This window comes from Anabrus simplex, chromosome 1 (genome assembly GCF_040414725.1).
Source record: "Anabrus simplex isolate iqAnaSimp1 chromosome 1, ASM4041472v1, whole genome shotgun sequence".
Taxonomy (NCBI): Eukaryota; Metazoa; Arthropoda; class Insecta; order Orthoptera; family Tettigoniidae; genus Anabrus; species Anabrus simplex.
This window is the reverse complement of record NC_090265.1, coordinates 559779228-559802643: the sequence shown is the minus strand read 5'-3', so window position 1 is coordinate 559802643 and position 23416 is coordinate 559779228. Positions and strand designations below refer to the sequence as shown.

General features: G+C 40.3%; 1 protein-coding gene across 5 annotated transcripts in view; it reads left to right on the top strand.

Moving 5' to 3' along the window:
• Ranbp16 (Ran-binding protein 16) overlaps positions 1-23416 on the top strand; it is a 360844-nt gene that overhangs the window by 254654 nt on the left and 82774 nt on the right. For all 5 annotated transcript variants that reach the window (XM_068225077.1, XM_068225075.1, XM_068225076.1 and 2 more), the window contains exons 15-16: positions 14946-15105; positions 17045-17235. In XM_068225077.1, coding sequence (XP_068081178.1) covers positions 14946-15105; positions 17045-17235 — 351 coding nt within the window. The remainder of the gene's footprint in view (positions 1-14945; positions 15106-17044; positions 17236-23416) is intronic.

The following is a 23416-nucleotide window of genomic DNA, read 5'->3' as shown; positions in this document are numbered from 1 at the left end:
AACTTTCCGCGAGAGTATATAAACTGCTGATTTTAGGGTCTCTGCGCCACTTCTGTTCCATCTTTTCATGTGTAAAGTACATAGCAGGGGGCGGGAAGCGCCTCTTTCTTCGGCGGCAGTTAACAACCAGGTAATGGCCGATTAATTACTTCTTTTCTTGCTTGCTCAGCAGTTTAACTCTGGGGGCGGGTCCGAAGTTTTTCCATTATGTAACCTTCCTTAAAATGTAAAGAAACTTGCATCTATTCTATCTTTTAAACTACATATTGGGATAGAGAGTGCTTAACCCTCTCGAGCTCCCACTCATATTGTTTTGAGGTGAACTTATTTTCTCAACCTATTCTTCCTTAACATTATGTAAATTTGTTTCTTTCTAAAGTCACCTGTTTAGTATGGGATTAGCCCTTGCATCAGTGGCCTAGAGCCAAATTAGGTTTTGAAACAAATACATTAGGAGTGCAGATCGCCTCCTCTCAAATTATTTTAGAGGTCATGTAATTATCCTTTTATCGCTTAATAGACCTCAGTAGGTTGGGTATTTTACCCCTGTGCTTACGTCCTTAGAGGACAGCTTGAAAGTAGAGTTAGGTGTGGCCTTGTGATAGGCTCAAAACTTTGAGAGCGGTTCGCTCTTTTGCAGTTTGTTTCTGCGTGCCTCTAGGAGGTATTACTGTGTAATTCGGAGCAAGTGCTCCTGGGTATGATTGGGGTTTTCTGCCCCTTTGCTAAACCTTATGTACATGTAAATTCGGGCTAATTGCTCGAGAATTGGAAGTTCGGGGCCCGAAGCCCAAAACTTGTAAATACTATTGTTGCTCTTTGTCGCCTTGCTACTCTGTACCTGATATTCTTGTTATTTCTGAGTTTGAAAAGAAAATATAACCTTGTTAAATTTTAAATTAATTTTACTTTCGTAGCTTGAGACCTGTTCACCACCCCGCACCTTCTTTCACCTCTAACTACCACAAAAACACGGTAACAAGTGGTAGCAGAGCGTGGTTGAATGGGTCTCAATTTAGCCCCTTTTGACGGCTAAACATTGTTTTGTTCCGAACTTTAACCATTTTCTCAGTTGCTGGAATTTTTTGAGTTTTTCAAAATTGTTCTGTCATCATGCCCGGCCCTCGCGATGTTCTCCATCTTAACTATTTGCGCAAAGAGTAGTTGATCTATGAGTTAACTATCAGAAATGTGCAATCTGGAGGCACGGTTGCAGTAGACACAAATAAGCTTAGAGAGTCCCTTGATTTGCCTATTTCCATCCCCACCTTGGGAGAGAAAGAAATTGACGACTCTCTTTCCACGATCGTCGAGAATATTACTGGGCTAGCATCTGTAGTTAGTTTTTTTGATGAAAATGATCCTTCTCCTAATCAAATTAAGCGTGTACAAGCCAGGCTGTTTCATTTTTCTAATAGAGTTAACGATCTGTTGTCTCTAAAGTTGAATGACGTTCAGAAGAAGGAAGCTAGTACGCTGCTTGAAAATATTTCTGAATTATCTAGCAAGGTCACTCAATTGTTAACTGGGGAGGTTCCTCCCAAAAGCGATCTACCCACCACAGTGAATGTAGGTAGCGAGGAAGAGCCTTCTAAGGGAGAAGTAAATAGGAAAACCATCGCTGCTCAAACAACCTCTGCCCCATTGGACGAGTCTGAACGCCGTAACTCATTAAATAATGTACGTTCTGAATTAACTTCCTTGCCACTGAAACCTTTACCTACTATGTCACCCGGGTTCAGCAGTTTGCCTCATCCATTGGCAATGTTGCTCAGAGGTATCTCTAAGTTTTCCGTTAATACCACCAGTGAAGTAATTTCCTTTTTAAGATTTTTAGTTGAATTTCAGGATCATGCCCTTGTGTTTTCTCTTTCTCCATGTCAAATTTTGCAAATTATCTATCCCTATGCAATTGGCATTCTCTCTGACAAAATAGTAAGAGCCATTGCCGAGCATTCATCTATTGAGGATTTCCACGCCCACTTGCTAGCTAACTTCATCCCGGCTAGGGCCAGGTCCTCCCTTATTCAGAAGTACTATTATCGTGTACAGCGTTTGGATGAAAACTTGGCAGACTTTATCCAAGATATTAAATTCTATACTAGGGTGTTTGCTCTTCATTTTCCTGAAGACCAGATTGTACAGGCTATTGTGGAAGGAATTTCACCATCCTATAGGTCATATTTGTGTTTCGCGGCGTGCCCGCAAACCTTCTCGGAACTTGAAGCATTGGCCGTTTCAGCGGAAGGGGTTAGATACGCCGATTCCTTGCGTGTCGCGAAAGAACCCCCACCTTCCTTTAGTAATACTCGGCCTCCACCTCGCCGATCAGTCACTCCTCGTAAATGTTACGCTTGCGGGTCGCCTGACCATCTGCGGAACAAGTGTCCATTGGTCAAATCTAGTAGGGCAAATAATGGAGCTGGTTCATCACAAGGCTGTTTTACATGTGGGGCTTTCTCACATATCGCCAAGAATTGCCCAAATTCAAATAGCACCCCCTCCTGCTCAACTTCCGGTGTAAATTCCACCAATGCCAATAATAAAAAATGACTAGTGGCTTCGGCTGAGTCGACTAGTCCTTCTTCCCGAGGCTCAGCCCCTGGTAAACAGGTCGAAAATTCAGGGAACGATCAGTCTTCAAATTCATCTTTTGAATGCCCTAAAGAGTGTCTTAGGATTGCGGCGGATACCCCGCACCGGTCCCCTTTCTCAAAATTGAGGTAAATAACGAACCTATAACAGCTCTATTAGATTCAGGCAGTGTTTGTTCTATTATTTCGGCCGAATGGTATGCAAAATTGAAATCTGTTTGTAAACTACCTGACTATGACTCATCTCCTGTTCAATATGTTTCGGCTAATTCATCCCCATTAGAAATTCTAGGTTCTTTACAGGTCAAAATTCGTATTTTTAAATTTACATGGAAAATCAAATTGTTTGTGGCCAAGCACTTGTCTTGCCCCATTATATTGGGAGCTGACTTCATTTCCTACACTGGTCTTGTGCTCGATCTCCAGAGTAGGTCGTGCTCTTTTAAATTTGCGTTTAATTGTAAAATCCCATTATTGAAATGTAATTCTGTATCATGTTCATCTATTTCGCCTACCCAGGATGAGATGTTGTTAGACCTTAGACATCTACCTGAGGAGCAGGCTGATAGTATTCGTAAGTTGTGTCAGTCGTTTCCAGAGGTGTTCTCTGATACTCTTGGTGTTACTGACCTTATCGAATACAAAATTGAGGTCACGGATTCGATTCCTGTCAGTTTTCCACCTTATAGGCTATCTCCACCTAAAATGAAGGCTCTGAAAGAAATCATCGATCAGATGTTGAAGGATGGTATTATTAGGCCCTCTAAGTCGGCGTATTCGTCGCCTATTTTTCTAGTCCCGAAACCCCAGGGGGGCTTCAGGCCTGTCATTGATTATAGGGCTCTCAATCGGAAGGTGGTGTTACAATCTGTGCCCCTTCCCGACCTTCATTCTTGTTTTTCATGGTTCCGTAAGGCCAAGTTCTTCACCATCTTGGACTTGAATCAGGCCTACAATCAAATTCCTCTAGCGGAAGAGTCTAAACATCTTACAGCGTTTGCCACGGACTGGAATTCATACGAATACAACCGCGTGCCTTTCGGCCTCCCCACGGGAGCAGCTGTACTCACTAGGCTGCTAGATAGGGTCTTCTCCTACATCAAATTTGAGTACTTGTACCACTACTTGGATGATGTCGTCGTATTTTCAGAGACTTTTGAAGAACATCTAGATCATCTGCGAGAAGTTCTCGATCGCCTTCGTAAGGCTGGGTTAACTGTCAAGTTGTCCAAGGTTGCCTTTGCTAAGCCCTCTATGTCATTCCTAGGGCATATTGTGTCACCTGATGGTGTTGCAGTCGATCATTCGAGAACACAGGCCATCCGTGATTTTAAACCCCCTAAGGACATCAAAGGTATCGCCAGGTTCATTGGAATGGTGAATTTCTTCAGGAAGTTCATTCCTAACTTTGCTAATAGAGCGGCGCCCTTGAACCTTCTTCGTAGGAAAGGCATCAAATTCGAGTGGGGACCTTCTCAACAAGCCGCTTTTGAAGATCTTAAATTAGCTCTCTGTAATGCCCCTGTCCTTGCTATGCCTGATTTCTCAAAGAAATTCATTGTCCAAACCGACGCGTCGTCGTCAGCAGTAGCTGCAGTCCTTCTTCAAGAGACTGAACTAGGGAGGCGACCCATCGCCTATGCATCTAGGACCTTGTCGGCTCAAGAAGCCAAGTATTCTATCTATGAGCTCGAAGGTTTGGCAGTCTTATTTGCCTTAGAAAAGTTCCGTCTCTATCTTGAACATGTCAAATTCGACCTGGAGACAGATAATCAAGCCTTAAGCTGGGTCTTAGGTAAGCCGCGTCGTACTGGCCGTATAGCCCGTTGGGCCATCCGTATTTCTGCCTTCCAATTCGATGTCAGGCATATCCGAGGCACCGAAAATGTTGTTGCTGATGGACTCAGCCGTATGTTTTCCAACGACGTCGAGACCCATGAACCGGTCGACAGTTCATCACCTTCCGAGTCCATACTATCTGATGTTAATGCCATCTTAACAGACGCTCCCATGCTCTTTAGGGATATCGAGAAATACGAATGTGAAGATCCGACGCTGGCTCCGATATGGAAACCCTTTCTTCTGGGGAACATGTGGTCCCTTATGTTCTGAGGAATGGTGTTTTATGTTGCCCATCGAGGCATGATAAGATGATGAAAGTTGTCGTTCCAGCTGTTCTTGAACCTATGATCTTCAAGTATTATCATGAGACCCCATTAGGAGGGCATCTTGGAATCTTTAAAACTCTTGAAAAGATTCGTGAAAGGTTCATCTGGAAGGCTATGGACGGTGAAATCCGTGAACTTGTAAAAGCTTGTAAATCCTGTTTGCTTAGTAAACCAACCATGTCCACCAAGGTAGGCCTTTTGTCTTCTCATCATGCGTCGCGCCCCATGGAACGCCTGTATATTGATTATGTAGGACCCTTCCCCCAGTCTAAGGGAAATGCTAACAAGTTTATCTTTGTATGCGTAGATGGCTTTACTAGATTTTCCTGGTTATTTCCGACTAAGCTGGCTACCGCTCAGTCCACCATTACTTGCCTAAATTCTATTTTTGCTTCTTTCGGTCCGTGCCAATATATTGTGTCTGATAATGCTAAGGCGTTCACATCAAATCTTTTTCGTAAATTCTGTTTTGACTTGTCCATCTCTCATGTAACTACTTCTGCTTATTACCCTCAACCATCTCTGGCTGAACGGGTTAATCGTAATCTCAGGTCCGCGCTTATTGCCTATCATCATGAAGATCATTCCAGGTGGGACACGTCCCTGCATTGGTTAGCTTTTGCTTTGAATTCGGCGGTTCATGAATCTCACAAGTTTACTCCAGCTTCTTTGATGTTCAAGTTCGTTCCCAACACGCCGCTCTCTAACCTCTGGTCTCTGAGTGACATTCTACCCGAGACAATAGATCCGGATAATATTAAAGATCTTTGGAAGAAGGCTAAAGCCAATCTTAAAGTCTCTCATGAAAAGGTTAGGGAAAGATATGATCGTGGACGGAGACCCACCCATTTGAAGGTAGGTGACCAGGTGATGGTCAAGAATTTTGTTCCCGCGGGCAAGCTTGCCCCCAGATTTCATGGGCCGTGTATCATTCTAGATTTCCTTACGCCGGTCACATTATTATTATTAAGCAATCCAGCCACCGAGAGGATATTTAGGGTTCACCTGTCACAGGTGAAACCGGTGTAATTTCTGGGTTAACTTGCTTCATATAATCGTGAAAGGAATATGAAGGTTATATTTTTTTGAGTTTTCTCTTTTAAGGCATTCTGCCCCTTCTATAATATTTTGTTTCATATGTAAGTTTTTTGTAAACCTTCCCCGCACGGTTAAACTGCCATCCTATCCTTGCCACGGCCATTACCACGCTCCCGTCTTCTGCTCCACTACACACAGTGGTTCGCATCCGAAATGAATTTCTGCACGCCGCTGGCCCCTCAACCTCTCCACAAAGCCTGTGCCCTCAAAAAATGATGATGGTCCAACAATTCTGCCGCCTAGCTTTAATGTTTCAGTGCCCCCGCAGCCGCACGGCGCCGTGCTGCGACTGGGATAGAGGAAGGGCCCCCTCTTCCCCAGCGAGGACCACATGTACACGGCGAGCCGGAGCCCTCCTCCCGGCCAAGGCTGATGTGCGGCGCACGACCTGCTACTGGCCCGCAGCCTGTATATGTTCACCGCGGGCGCGGCGTGCTTCAACACCTCTACTCCTCTCATAGTGCGGGCGAGCGGTATCTCAGGGTACTTGAGGGGTCCGAGCGGCCTCCTCTGGACACAAGCTGCAGCGGCCGGTCTGGCCATCCAATTTAATTAACTACATGGACAATTACTATCAGCAATTACTATACCTGAGAATTCAACAACAATATCTGGTGGACTTAGAAAATTTTTCCTCAACTTTAAAACTAAAGTTTTCCTTCTCAATTCAACCTTCTACAAACATTTGACAGTACTTCCGCTGTTACTACAAGAATTTTTGAAACTGAATCAAACTAAATTTCAACCATTTCGATAAATGCTTCTGCAATCAATCTTCATATCCACATCATAACTTGGACCTTGTTTTCAAACAAATTTCATGTGTCACCCCTGGAGGTACCTTTGGGGGGGGAGGTCTGTACCGGGCGGTACACCTCCACGCCGCTTATTTAAAATTTGCGCCAGTTGAAACTCCTCTGCTGGAGGAAGTCTGAACTTTATCTACGGTATTAATTTTCTACTTTCTCAGAAGATGTCACTACCTGGAAATTTTGGAGTTTTTGAACTGTGTCATTTTCGACGTATTTTTGTTTTGCTTGTAGTAAGAAGTGTGAACTTTCTCTTCTAGAGGACACTACTGAAGATCAACAATAGTGCACCCTAGTGCGGAGTGAAAGAACTGTTTTTTTTTTTTTTTTGTTTTTTTTGAGAAAATTTAATTTCAAAAGTTTGTTCCTTGCTAAATTTCTTTCAGTCATCGTTTAAGTTGGCAATATTAACCCTTTCTTTCCCCTTGTTTTGAAGTTAGCCAATCCCGAATTTCTTAAATTAATTTTCCACCAATGATGTGTTTCTTCTTCATCTTGTGTAGGGGTTTTCTTTAACCACCAATAAAAGATTGTGGGCGGGTGTTTTCCTTTCTAAAACGCCTCGAACTTTCCGCGAGAGTATATAAACTGCTGATTTTAGAGTCTCTGCGCCACTTCTGTTCCATCTTTTCGTGTGTAAAGTACATAGCAGGGGGCGGGAAGTGCCTCTTTCTTCGGCGGCAGTCAACAACCAGGTAATGGCCGATTAATTACTTCTTTTCTTGCTTGCTCAGCAGTTTAACTCTCGGGGCGGGTCCGAAGTTTTTCCATTATGTAACCTTCCTTAAAATGTAAAGAAACTTGTATCTATTCTATCTTTTAAACTACATATTGGGATAGAGAGTGCTTAACCCTCTCGAGCTCCCACTCATATTGTTTTTAGGTGAACTTATTTTCTCAACCTATTCTTCCTTAACATTATGTAAATTTGTTTCTTTCTAAAGTCACCTCTTTAGTATGGGATTAGCCCTTGCATCAGTGGCCTAGAGCCAAATTAGGTTTTGAAACAAATACATTAGGAGTGCAGATCGCCTCCTCTCAAATTGTTATTTTAGAGGTCATGTAATTATCCTTTTATCGCTTAATAGACCTCAGTAGGTTGGGTATTTTACCCCTGTGCTTACGTCCTTAGAGGACAGCTTGAAAGTAGAGTTAGGTGTGGCCTTGTGATAGGCTCAAAACTTTGAGAGCGGTTCGCTCTTTTGCAGTTTGTTTCTGCGTGCCTCTAGGAGGTATTACTGTGTAATTCGGAGCAAGTGCTCCTGGGCATGATTGGGGTTTTCTGCCCCTTTGCTAAACCTTATGTACATGTAAATTCGGGCTAATTGCTCGAGAATTGGAAGTTCGGGGCCCGAAGCCCAAAACTTGTAAATACTATTGTTGCTCTTTGTCGCCTTGCTACTCTGTACCTGCCATTCTTGTTATTTCTGAGTTTGAAAAGAAAATATAACCTTGTTAAATTTTAAATTAATTTTACTTTCGTAGCTTGAGACCTGTTCACCACCCCGCACCTTCTTTCACCTCTAACTACCTCAAAAACACGGTAACAGTATGTTACAGAGTAATTTCAACTCGAAATTTATCCGCTCCGCTTCATAATAGAACACGCGTTCCGGAACGTGGAGGGGTAACTTTCGGCACTTACACTCACTTCGGTGGGTCTACAGTGCGCTTCATGATTGCTAAGTTGAATGAAATTGTAATTCTTTTGCATTCAACCTTTTAAGGAACGCCGTAATATCACGCAACAGGCAGTGTGCGGGAAAACAGAATCCGCAAACACTGGCGATGCCGATAGTTGACGAAAAAACGTGGCTCATATAATAAATTCGTAAGCACCGAACAATATTGTCATTACCGGTAAAACTGCATTGCTTTATTTTAATGCGAGCCTAAACGGTCTTATTGTTTTAAAGGAGAAATTGCCAGCTGGTAAATCGTACAAGGGTGAAGGATGGGGGTCATAGTAGTGCGTTGCAATGCACATGGGCGCGAGATACTTTATCGCCTCATCATAGGAAAGTTCGATAAGCTACAATGTTTTAAGGGCGTCGGGCACATTCCATGCCAGTACAAAGCATCTAAAAATGCAGACAGTACAGAAATCCAAAAAGATAATGCATTTGTACAGGGGAACCGGCATAATTTATTCTCGTCTTTGAATTGTGCGATTTTTTTTTTCTTTCGTTGCATGAGGTTATGTTTGTCAGTGATTTATCCAAGTGCATTATTTGAACATTGTAAATGCACGTTGTTGGATACATTTCGGAAATAGTTTTTTCCATGGCATTTGAAAGGTTTAAACTGTGAATCGAGGTGATTGCATGTATTAATGGGTCTTAGAATACCTTGTGAAGCGGCAAGTGTTTACATTTCTGAAGTACGAGAGAAGTGCCATGGCGGGAAATCGTACAAGGATAGAGTCATAGGAAAGTTTGATTTTAAGGGCATCGGGTACTTTCTGTGTAAATACAAGACATCTAAAATTCATACAGTATAGTAATCCAATTAATAAAGCACTTGCATATGGGAGCCAGCATAGATTTCTCCTCGTCCTTGAATCGTGTTTTTTTTCTTTCTTTCGTTGCGTGAGGTTATGTTTACCATTGAGAAATCTGAGTGCATTATTTGAATACTGTAAATGCACCTTTTTAGATACATTTTGGAAATAGATCTTTTTTCATGGCCTTTGAAAGGTATAAACTGTGAATCAAGGCTAACTGCATGTAGTAACGGGCCTTGAGAATATTTAGTAACGCGGCAAGGGTTGGTACTTCTGAATTGCGAATTGGCGGTTAATTCGAAATCACGTAATTCGAAGTCCGATTTTTTAGTCCCAACGACTTCGAATTAACGAGGTTTTACTGTAGTTTTAAAACAAGAAATTCTATTACTCAAAGGTCTGTAGGTTTATATAAAAATGTATTTTCACTATGTGACTCTACATTAAGGGCTGCTTAGCTGAGGCGTAAAGGCAGGCGTGGTTCACCCAGAAGGATGTGTGTTCTTTTCCCCATCAGCAGGTTGAAAAATTTAGAAACGAGAATTTGTGCTTGAGGGGCATATAACCGGGAAGTTTGTTCAGCCTGCACCAACAGTGGGTAGTAGGTTAGTTCCTGGGTTAGAAAAACGACTAGGCATAGGGGTAACCACTCTATCCCAGCTAGTGCCAAGGTTACAAATACAGTGGAACGTCGATAATTCGAAATCGGTTCATTCAAAATCTCGCCTCATTTGAAGAAGCTCTCTTTCCAGAAAACATGAGGTACGGTTTTGCATGTTATTTAAATTGCTCGATTTGAAATACAGATAATTCGTAATTCGAAGAACAGTGTCGGTCCAGTACCAAAATTCAGACTTTAAAATCAAAACTGCCTTTACGTTGAAAAAAAGAAAGTGTTTTAGGGAGCAATTTAAATTCAAAATGTCTCCGCTTCATGAAAGAACGCGTCTTCCGAAATGTGCAGAGGTAGCTTTCCACAAATTCACTCACTTTGGTGTATCTACAGTGTGCTTCATATTTGTTAAGTTTGAGTGAAATCATAATTCTTTTGCATTCAGCATTTTAAGTAATGCCAGAGAGAAGTGCCAGCCGGGAAATCGTATACAAGGTTGGGGATCACTGTACTGTGTTTTAATTTGCAATGCACATGGAAGCAAGAGACTTCCTTCCCTCGTCGTATGGAAGTTCGATAAGCTATGATGTTGTAAGGGCGTCGGGCACTTTCCGTGTAAGTACAAGGTATCTAAAATTGCAAACAGTACAGTAATCCAAGCGATATAGCATTCCACAGGGGAGCCAGCATAATTTGTCCTCGTCTTTGAATCGTGTGCTTTTGTCTTTCGTTACGTGAGGTTATGTCTACCACTGTTTTATGCATTTGAACAATGTAAAACAATGCATCTTGCTGTTGAATACATTTCAGAAATGGTGTTTTCCATGGCATTTGAAAGGTTTAAATTGAGAAACAAGGTGACTGCATACATTAATGGGTCTTAGACTATTTTGTGAAGCAGCATGGGTTGTCATTCCTGAATTATGAGTGAATAGAGAAGTGCTGTGACGAGAAATCGCACAACGATAGTTACTGTACTGTGTTGTAATGCAGACGGAAGCGAGACTTTCTCCCCTCGTCATACAAAAGTTTGATAAGCCACAATGTTTTAAGGGCATCGGGTACTTTCTGTGCAAGTACAAGGCATCTAATATGCATACAATACAGTAATCCAATGAATAAAACACTTGTACAGGGGAACCAGTATAGATTTCTCCTCATCTTTGAATCGTTTTCTTTTTTTTTTTTTTATTGTGTGAGGTTATGTTTGCCAGTGAGTTATCCAAGTGCATTATTTGAATACTGTAAATGCACTTTGTTGGATGGATACATTTTGGAAATAGATGTTTTTCCGTGGCATTTGAAAGGTTTAAACTGTGAATTGAGGTTAATTGCATGCAGTAATGGGTCTTATAATACTTTGTGACGCCGCAGGGGTTGGCATTTCTGAATTACGAGTTGGCGGTTAATTCAAAATCACGTAATTCGAAGTCTGATTTTTGTGTCCCAACGACTTTGAATTAAAGAGGTTTTACTGTAGTGGCAAACTTGCCTTCCACTTATCGAAGGGCCATTCTGTGTATATGGGGTTGGCTATAGTCTTCGCTTTGTATGAACTTGCATGTTTAAATGTTTAGGTCCTTTGTATATGCCATGATAGATATTAAGTTTTAAAACTACATTTCCTTTTTCTGAAAATTGACTTCTGAAAAGTTTATGTATTACTGGTACATGAATCTTTTTATCATTTATCATTGAGCTTTAAAATGATTAATGTTAGTAGAAGCAGCTGAATGTAAGTCACTGAGATGATTAAACATTCCATTTGAGAAAGAACATTCTCTTCTAAATTACCACATAAACGATTAATACATTCTGGTGCTTCTTGATGTAATTTCAGTGAACCTTTTCTGCTTCTTCACTTTTTTTTTTCTGTCACTGTAATGTTTCTTCACTAAGTTGACCATGTCCTCAGTGGAAAGTTCCTGAAACACTACTTTTGGGCTGCTGCTGTAGGTATTTTACAAACCATGAGATGACTCTGATAATTACTGGATTCATACACTATTTCGTTACTGTAAAGTAAACACTACACCTGTGGCCCAGTAGGAATGACCTAAATGTACCAAGTCATTTGAATGCATATTAATTCTCAAGAAACTTCCAAAGGTATAAGTTATGTCAGTATGTTTTTTTAATGGCCTTTATTGGACTACTTAAGTAATTTTTTATTTAAAAACTTTCTATTTTCTTTTTTTGTCAGAAGTCACCTTTCCCATTGGCCATCTGTTGATCTTTGTTTATAGTTAATTTGTGAATTTTTTTATTTTTTAAAAATCTTCTACTGTAATTTGTAGTTCCCTGATATCTTCCTTGACTTCTGTAATCCATCTAATGTTGCTTTACTGTTCAGTAATTTTTCTATAATTCTCCTCATCCTGTTTTCTGTTGTCCTGAGTATATGCCAAAGAATGAGATTTATTTCTTCCTGATTGTGCTAGTTACTGGTTCCATTTCCTTGTAGACTGTTTCATTAAAAACTAGTCGCCAGTGTCCATTTCCTTGGTAGTATTTGTTTATGCATATTCTGATTCTTCTTTCAATCTTGAGTATTCTGTCTATTTTGCAGTGTTTGTTATTGTTAATAATAATAATAATAATAATAATAATAATAATAATAATAATAATAATAATAGTAATAATAATACCAACATTCATTCAGTAGCTCATTATTCCCTTGTATCCCCCTCCTCTCTCTCTCTCTCTCTCTCTCTCTCTCTCTCTCTCTCTCTTTAGAGAGGGGAGAGATTTCAAGTCTTCTTTTCTATCTTATGGACAATTTCAGCTTCAAAAGTTTGTTTGAAAATGTTATGTCTCTCATCTAAAATAGATATTTTGCAGATAAATTTGTCACTAATTTTATTTTTCGTGATAGTTTGAGATTGCATGTCAAAAGAAACCTGGTGAGGGGGGTATGAGTTCAGTGGCTTACCTGCTAACTTCCCACACTGAAGGCTGAGGTTTAAATCCTGGTTGATCCTGGGTGACAAAAATCACATGGTGACAGAGAGGGCATCTAACCTTAAACCCACAACCAAAACCAAAATGAGCCGGGGTGGCTCCAGTGACCCCAGAAATAATTGGGATAAGCTGAAGAGAGTTTGTTTCATGTGATAAGTAAGCTAAAGAAATGTAGAATGATTTATACTGACTGAGTGAGTTGCCTACATGGTTTGAGTCGTGTAACTGTCAGCTCGCATTCTGGGTTCAAACTCCACTGTCTACAACCCTGGGTCCTGTTTCATAAAACTAAATAATAATATTACCTAATAATATTAGAACTCATAAAAATAATTATTAGTTAACCAAATTCTGTTTCATAAAGATGTACAAAAACTAAAAAATATCTTCACTAATGATATTAGTTCATTAGTCAGCTGATACAAATGAAGGTTAGAATCGGTCTGTTGAATATGTTCTTGGTTTGGGTTTGTTCCCAACAGTAGGCTAATGCTTGACTACAACCGACTATTAATCCACATGTTCGAGAGGCTCACTTGATATTTTTGTTGTTGTGACTTTGATACATATGCAAATGGATAAAAGAAGTGAAAATAATGTGAGAGAAGAAAGTTCCTTTGCGGAAAGTGATTGAGTTAAAGCCGCCTTGTTCCTTTTACTTTTTTATTTCATGTGCTCTTAAAAATCTCTGCTGAGAACGACTAGCAAAATCTTTGTTTACTACCCCCTTTTGGTGGGGGCGATAGAATAACAGCCATGGTATCCCCTGCCTGTTGTAAGAGGCGACTAAAAGGGGCCCCAGTGCGCTCAACTTGGGCGTGAGGGTTGGCGAACACGTGGCACTGAGATGAGTCCTGCCGTTGCTTCAACTGACTTCTGCCAGGCTCATTTTCATCTACCTTTCCGACCTCCCATGTTCAACTCTTGTTCTTTTCCAACCCTGACAGTATTGGGTTGTGAGGCCGAGAGAGTCTTTCATTTTCACGCCCTTCGTGGCCCTTCTCTTTCTTCAGCCGATACCTTCATTTTTGAAAATGTCGGATCGTTTCCATTTTTCTATCTGATTAGTGTTATTATAGATGATGGTTGCATAGTTGTAGCCTACTTCCTCTTAAAACAATAATCATCACCACCATCATCTTGGTTTACTGATCATATTAGCCAAGATTTTAAAGGATACATATCAGTCAACCAAGCCCATTGAAATTGGTATGCTAAATAAACTCCACAATCTTGGAACTGGCTTCTTTGATAACTGTGTTAGACTTATCTGAGTCACTGGAGTGTCCGAGCAGAACTGCACTAGAGAAACACAGTGATACTGTGTATCACTACCAACCGGTGGAGTGCAATGCGAAGCTGCTATTTTAAGGTTATGCTTCATTCCTTGCAGTAGAACGTTCTATTACCAATTCTATCAAGCAAATACTCCAAAAGTTCTGTAATCTAACCGAAATCTCCCATTGTATTCATATGTTTGTTTCATGCCAGTACAGGCTGCTTTTGACGTAACATTTATTGAACAGTTCGTTATCACTATTTGAATCAGAGTCGACCATTTCAGTGTTCTCCATGATTTTATGCCAAAATATTAAAATACCACTCACTTTGGTTTCACTAATAATATGAATTATGAGTCGAAATACACTCATGGAAATAATCCTAATAATATGAGTAACTTTTATTAGTCATCTTGTCTATGAAACAATTTACTAATATTATGAGGAATATCTACTAATGATTTTGACTCATAAACTAATTACTAATATTAGCTAATAACTCTATGAAACATAATACTAATATTATTAGTTAATATTATTGGTTTCTTACTAATAATATTAGTGAAAGATGTTTTATGAAACAGGGCCCTGAAGATAATTTTCTGTTGTTTCCCATTTTCACATCAGGCATTTATTGGGCTGTAGCATAATTGAGGCCACTGTCGCTTCCTTCCCAGTCCTAGCCCTTTCCTATACCATTGTTACTGTAAGACCTGTCTATGAGTCTGTGCAACATTAGAACAGAGACCAAAAGAAAAAAATGGTTAACCGAATACTTGAGTATATGGTGACTTATCTCTTATAACACTTTTGTTGTACAGGTAAATGCAGAACTAGTTTTTGATCAGTGATTCACTAAATTATGTTAGTTGTATTTTTCCTAGTTGCTCCATACCTTTTAACATTTTTAATTTTATAGCGGCATTCGAGTCGATTGGAACGATGCTGGCCTCTGCCGAGACTCCCGTGTTTGCAGCCGAAGAAGCAAAGAAAGCCCTCATTGGCTTGGCGAGGGATCTTCGGGGACTAGCGTTCGCCTTCAATACAAAGACTTCATACATGATGCTTTTCGATTGGATGTATCCTTAAAATTACTGTGTAATTTGCATGTGATAGAGCTGTTATAGATGAGATGCACTGTAATATGCTACTAGAATTGCTTTGGGATATAAGGTTTTATAGGCTGGTAAGATAAAGTAGCAATATAGAGTATTGAGGATTAATGTGGGGATGTAGGTGAATCACCATCACATCAGATAAAGCCATTACCATATTTCTCCGAATTCAAAATGACCCTGAATGCAAGAAGACCCCCACTTTTTCCTTCAAACAAATTAAATCAGGTTTATAAAGTATATTGTGATATCATTATTTTATTTATAACAAATTTCATATTTATGGTGGACCTTTGATTATCCGTTCCCGGAAACTACGTTTTCCCGGATTATTCATTCAAATTACGTGGTCCCGTGAGCATCCTAATTAAATCACGTTGTAAAAATCCTGCATTATCCGTTTCTCTAAGAAGACAGAAGAGACAAATAAGGCTGTAGTAGAAAATACACAAAATGAAATAAGCACTAGACTTCACTGAGAACACTGACCTCTTACCAGACTGGGAGAACAATTCAGGTCTAATTAACAGTGATAGCCGCAGTCTTGCAAAGGAGTGTTTGATTTATTATCTAGGAGGATATATAGTACACAATGTATCCAAGGTCACAAAATGTCATAAATGTGTCAGCCTGCTTCACGGAAAGCCTACATAAGAAATACTTGCTGCAGCCCTCATATTTATTAGGGACTATAGCAATAAATACAGCACTGACAGCACTATCCTCAACCATCCTTCAAGAGCAGTTTATAATGTGTTTGTGCAAGTTGAAAATGTATTGGAACAAAAACTCTCCTGTGAACATAGTTTATGGGGCGATATATTTTACAAGTGTTTGGACAGTTTGCACAGTATCACCATTAATTCTAAAGAATTAGGATGCTGCGATGACCATGTTGTGGACATTATCCCTAAACTTGTGTTACATTATATGAAATGTCGATTTTATATTGTAACAAGACAGATGAGAAAGGAACTGAAATTTTCTAAGACCACAAAGTCTACCTGGAAACTATCTGACAACTGACTTCTGGAATTGTAAGCAAAAGTATAATATTTTGCATGCAATAATTGTCTTTTATTCGTATGCTGATTTGTAAGCTCAAGCTCACTTACTGCTGGGAGAGCGGCCTAGCGGAGGAGCCGATGAACTAGGGGAGTGATCACACTTCTTCCTTCTACTCGCTATGCCTTTACTTTGAATCATCTAAGGAACCAGTAGAATACTTCACCAAAAATATGTTAACACTTCACCAAAAATATATTTACATGTTTTATTATAGCTCAGAAAATTAACTCGGCTATATGAGTAGATACTGTACTCCCTCTTTTCTTCCTATCTAAGAGAATAATGTGAAATTGGCAAATTAATTAAACATTCTGTGGGGCTGGGTAAACGTTTTCATTCCGTACCTGGACAGGGTTTTTTTGGGCCTCCTAGACTGTTACGCCGTCTCTCAGGCCAAGGAGATTTGTGTTGGGAATGTGATATGTGGAGAAGGTGAGGTGGCTGCAGCCATGGCCATTAAAGAAACTGTCCCGGTATTCACTTTAGTGCAGGATATTGGAAAGCCACAGAAAACCATTCTCAGGACAGCCGACAGTTGGGACCAGCTCCTCTGCCTTCCGAATACAGAGCCATAAGGCTAGCCAAAACTATTTTGCAGGTTACATGTAAGTTTGTACTATGTTTTTATTGTATTGAATAGGTGGTAATTAACAAAATTATAAGAATTTGTATCACTAGCCAAAACTAGCCGCTGTGCTGAAGCGTATTCCACTCAGTCCTGTGTATTTCATGTACCCAATTATACATATATTATGGCAATGTTGTTCACATGTGTGTTGTTAAATGGGACGTTATTCTTGTCACTGTAATATTTTCCTTAGCGATGCTCTTTCAGATATCCAAATTATACTCCAATACTCCTCCATGCGGTGGAGCTTTGGTACCATGATCCTCAGGTTACAACTCCTGTCTTAAAGTTGTTTGCAGAACTTGTTCAAAATCGTTCGCAAAGGTTACAGTTCGATGTTTCATCACCGAATGGTATTTTACTCTTCAGGGAAGCCAGTAAAGTTATATGCAGCTATGGTAAGTTAGTAAGTTCTATTGTATATTGAATAAAATGTACATGCTTCATGTTCTGTTATGTGTGTCATTCTCTGCTGTATGAATGGGTGCGAGTTTCCTGACATAATATTTTTCAAGGTGCTTGGACTTGCCTAGTATTAGACCATCTTGGTTTTTCATATGACAAGAATTCTACACATTTTGAGTATAGTCATCAAGGAGATTGTTATGCAGTTAAATAATTTACTTCAAGGATCTCTCTACTGTCCAGATTACCATTTTATGTGACAAATGGCCTTGGTAAACTTAAATTATTGAGAGTTCAATCTAATGATGATGTAAATTTTCCAAGTCAAATGAAAAAAATTTACAAAATAGCAGGAGTTTGATTTTAATATAATCTATTCTATTAAAATGATGTACTGTTTGTTATATTTGTAGAATTTATCTCAAATTGTTTATTATTTGCTGTTTGAGTGGGTAGAGGATAGGTAATATAAAATTTTACAGTCAGTCAGTTGTCATGACAGTGCTTTATTTCGGACTTTAGTTAGTGTGTATTATAGTATGTTCTAAGCAGTAATCTATATAAAATTGTCTTGGTGCTTTTACTTTTTTAATATTGACCTGATACTTGGTTTTTACACTGGACAGGAGAAATAATAGCTTACGTTAGGTTCAGTTTTTATTTGTTCATTAATCTGTACATGTTTCATGTTCATATCACAGTAGAATGAATTGATGAATTTTCTTGAAATTTAGTATTTAAGTTTAGGATATGGGCCAGCAGGATCTTTACTATACAGTGGAACCTCGATTATCCGTTTCCGGAAAATACGTTTTCCCGGAATATGCGTTCAAATTACGAGGTCCCGCGAGCATCGTAATTAAATCGCGTTGTAAAAGTCCCGCATTATCCGTTCCTCGAAGAAACGATTTCCCGGATCAACCGTCCAGAAATTCCAGTCCCATCAACGCTAAATCCTCGATCAATCGTTTTTTAATAAACTGTGTGTCTCGAAAGGACGGCTATGGCATATTTATGGATCTTGGCGTTAACGCCCCGTGTTTGCAATAATTAAAGCAAGTACTGTACCGGTACTGGAAAAGCGATCGGCTGTGAACTTGCATAAGGGACCATCTTAGCATCGCATTCGGGTGGTAAGTTATTGTTTAGAGAATGTCGGGAAATCATAAAGCAGAGAGTGGCCACAACAATTGCAAGGAGGCGCGGCGCATTGAAGTCGGAACGAGTTTCGTCAAATGTTCGCACTTATAAAACGTCCATATGTTTACATTTTTTCGATCGTACTGCCGAACACGTTTTCGGCACTTTGCTCAGGGCACTGTAGAGTAACTGGGTTTTCAGACAGGAATCGAAACTGCTCCTTCTTAACATAAATTTAGTATTTTTGATATTATCGTACATGATTATGTTAGCGAGACCAGAACAGATGTTGCACCTTACATTAAAAGAAAGAAAGCCATGGGAGGTCTTGGGATTGCCTATTACTGTCTAGGTCCTAATGTAAGACTGGGAATTTTACGTTTTCGTGTTAAAATACCAAAAACCGCAGTCGTTTTATTTGCGCGCGTTACATTTTAAATGGTTGGTATCATTTTCAACTCGTACTGACACGTGCAGCGAGCGCGCTTTCCAGATGACCTCAAGGTCACGAAACCGTAATTTCTAAAGTTTTGATGATATTTCTTTTATCTTTCCAATTTTACTGGATTTGTGACGCGCAGAACTGAATATAATGCATTCTAGAATTTTTAAGAATCGATACTTACATTCGAAATCATGTTTTCGAGTTCAACATAACCTTTAACAGTCTATGTAGGCCAAATTTGCGCGATACGAGATTTCCAGAAACTGACTACGAACTGTATACCAGAGACCAAATTACAATGAAAGATTAAGAAATGAAGGGATTTCGCCATCATTTTGGGTGCTTTTGTATCTGATGTGCTTTATTTTATTAGATGAGAGAATTAAAAAGCTACTTGTGGTCGATTGTCGTTTGGCTTGGCGTTATTACTGTCTCCAGTATCCCATCAAGGCGACGAAAAGAAAGAGCAGGCGGCATGTAGTTGCTCAGTTCTTCCCTAAAGGTTCTGTAGAAATTCTGTGTGTTGTTTCTTTTGAAGTCATCATCAATTTCTTCGAATCTTTTGAGGTGGTATATAGGCTACGTTTAATTCGTCTGAGTATTTTGGATGTTCGCTTCTGGGTTTCTGAAAATATCTTCCAATTCTCTGGTGTATGGTGGCTGTGCCAATTCTTCCAGGCTCAAATACGTGATTCCAGAGTTCTGTCACAGAGATCCACCACCTGTTTTTCCATTTCCATGGGGGTTTGCCGAGTTTTCTTGACGATTCTTTGAAGGTCTCAAGAAGTGTGTCCCATGTTTGTACATTTGTTTGTAATGGCGTTATTAGATTTTTCGAAGAGTTTGGCTAGCCTAATCAAAGTTGCTGAACTAAAAGAAGTTTTCATGGGAAACTGACGAAGATTCCCCTGTAAAATTGAATATAAAGTATCGAGATTTTGAACTCTCGTACCGGTAATTAATGCGGTTTCATCCAGAGGGCCCGGGTTCGATTGCGACCAGGTCAGGCAATTTTACCTGGATATAAGTCTGGTTCCAGGTCCACTCAGCCTACGTGATTACCTTTAGTTGTGGAGCTATCTAATGGTGAGATGGCGACCCCGATCTACAGAGCCAGGAATATCGGCCGAGAGGATTCGTCGCACTGACCATGCGCTCTCGTAATCTGCAGGCCTTCGGGTTGAGCAGCGGTCGCTTGGCAGGCAAAGTCCCAATGGGGCTGTAGTTTGGTTTGGTTTGGGAGTTTTTGTAAGATTATAATTATACATATTTCATTTTTGTGATGTTTAGCCAAATTGTTGATGGTTTTCATTCAATCCCGGATTTTCCGTTTTCCCGTGTTGTACGTTTTATTTTCATGGTCCCTCGAAAAACGGAGAATCGAGGTTTCACTGTAATTTGTTTAAAAACATCTGCAGGATGTGGTTTCAGAGGGTGCATTAAACATAAAACATAATATGTCTCTTTTACTGGAGACCAACACAAAGGCCAACTGTTACATCCTGAAGCAGCACTTTGCGAAGTTACACAACTGTGAACCACCTACAGAGAAGCTGCCATTCCACATACCTGTTCCAAACCCAGATTCAGTTCCACCTACACATGATGAGGTAAGAAGTATCATATTAAATCTCAAAAACAATAAAGCCCTAGGAGAAGATACTGTAATTGCCGAGATGCTCAAGATTGGAGGTTAGCTCCTGATTGACCGACTACAAGCCATCGTTGCAAATATATGGGAGAGCGGAGTCATATCTGGAGACTGGAAAACTGCTTTGATCCACCCACTGCACAAAAAGGGCAACAAGATGGATCCAAATAATTACGGAGGCATCTCACTTCTGCCAATTGCATACAAAGTGCTTTCACACGCCCTCCTTACTAGATTCGAACACCAGACAGAACATAAGATCTTTGAATACCAGGCGGGCTTCTAACCGCATCGATCGTGCGTGGAACAGATCTGGAACCTGAAGATGATTTTCCAATATCGCCAGTCAAACCGTACAGTAATCATTTTCATAGATTTTTAAAAAGCATCCGACTCTGTTGATCGTTACACCCTGTTTAATGTACTCCGCAAATGTGGCGTTGACAACAAATCCGTCCCACATGACTTCCGAAAAAAAAATGTTTAAATTAAATTATTAATTATCGATGAGGACAATGATTTTTAAATCACACTAGACTATTAAATGGGACAGCTAGGATAATTGTAGAAGGCACACACACGTTCTAGCTATTCTAATAGAGACCAATAATCACTGGCACACACATGACAATACTACCATATCCCATGTGAAAGAAGGATGAAAATATTCAAGACTAGTGCAAGACTAGAAGAAATATTACCACTAATGAATCAGTAAGCATTATTTCTACAAACATGAACAGATAAACATTAGAAAAATGGTACTTAAATGAATGATGAAACTGGATCTCTGCCCGTGATCTGAAATCTCTGGATTACATGTAGTGGATTATCTGCTTCCGTCGCTATCTCCCCATGTCAGAAGTCGCCTACATTTTAACACACAATTGTAGCCGTGATATTCAATGCAGAGTCGTGGTAGGGCTTCTCTTCAAAGTGTAGAAACATTTTGACGCACTCGAACAAACACGTGGCGATCTTCTTTCTTCTAACACGGTAGAAGCTGAAACTAACAAGCAATTTTAGAAGATATTCTGCACACACACACAATGAGTTTTAAAGATGACACGTAAGTTTGCCTGTGAAAATCTGCCAGACTCGTTGACTAAGGTGTTAATGAAGGTAGTTAATTTGCACTGCCGGATAGAAATATTTTAAGTCCAATGACGGAATATCTGCGTCGTAAATCAGAGCTTGGCGAAAGCAGCAGCAAGTGAAGTTCGTAAGTAAGAGCGTGAGAGGAGCGTATGATAAATTCGTAAGTAAGAGTACGAGAATAAGAGAGTGTTCCTTCTGAAACTGGGGTATTTAAGCACTTCAGAATGAGGGCGTCACCACAGTGGTTCATAATTGGCCGTCGTCTTGCACCTGATAGACCATTGGAATTCTCGAAAGTACCTTTCATTTGAAGACTTGGACATGCGTAATTCAGATCGGGGCGACCTTGACTACTCTCAGTGGGTCACGTGGGACAGCTGACAGCTCGATAAAAAATCAGTACTCTGCTCCCTCGCTGGTAGGAATGGTTCTGTACAAATGAGAACATCTCTACAACACAGGATTGGAAAAATATCACCCGTGCTAATGAAATAATAGCCTTGCACTTGCACACAATAAATACTTATTGTAGGCCAAATTTGAAGGGGACAATATACAGCCTGTGACAATAAAGTTCGGTGAATAGTCCTGTACTATCAACATAGATGAACAATGCACGCCAGTGACCTTACTCCCCTTCGAAATAGTCCCCTCCCGTAACTATGCACTGCTGAGATCAGCGATTAATATCCTGGAAACTTTGCAAGAAGGCTTCCTTTGGGATGGTGTTCAAAAGCCTAGTCACGTTTCGTTGGGTGTCAGGAATATCGTCAAATCTCTTTCCTTTCAAAGCGAGTTTGAGTCATGGGAATAGGAAGAAGTCTGGAGGATTGAGATCTGGCGAGTATGGGGGTTATTGAAGTTGCACACCCCCTTTTTTTGCCATGAATGGTTTGACGATATTGGCTGTGTGTGGGCGAGCGTTGTCATGGACAAAAAACCATGAACCTTGTTGTGCGTACTGGGGTCGTACCCTGCATAGACGTTTCATGAAACAGGTCAAAATTTTTCAATGTATCGTGCAGCATTCAATGTCGTTCCCTCTGGTAGAAATTCCTTGTGGATAATGCCTTGACTATCGAAAAAGGTGATGAGCATCGTTTTGATGCGTGACTTTTCTGCTCTGACCTTTCTCCGACGAGGAGATCCTGGAGAATGCAATTCCATGCTTTGCCATTTCATTTCAGGGTCGTACCTGAAACACCCGGTTTCATCCTCAGTGACAAAACAGTTCAAGCAATTTGGTGTCGCATCCGCCCTTTCGACAAAATCCTGTGAAGCCTCTAAACTTGCTTCTTCTGATCATCAGTGAAGTGATGTGGCACAAGACGAGAACACGTTTTCCTCTCCCCTAACTTCTGGGTAACGATTTGTCGCACGGATTCACGGTTAAACTGCAATTCATCTGCTATCGTGCACACAGTTAATCGCTGATCGTTCTTGATTAATGACCTCACCTTTTCAGTGTTTTCGTCACTGACGGCGGTTGCCAGTCTTCCGCTACGGGGGTTGTCAGAAACACTTTCCCGGCCTCCTTGAAAACTGGCGAACCACTCGTACACACACTTGTAGGATAGTGCTTGATCTTCATAAACACATACCAGCATCGCATGCGTTTCTTTCGATGTTTTGCCAAGCTTAAAACAAAACTGTCCATTGATCTTTTGGTCTTTCATGTTCCTGCTCGCAGTTCAGAACCAATGCACTAAACACGCACTGTGTCAAACAGGTCTTACACGGCACACACACGATGCTCAACTGAACAGCGTTGGGAGCAGGTGGTCAAAACCTGCTGCTATGCAGGTGCAGCATTGCGTGTTGCCAGTGTTGCCGGATCAAC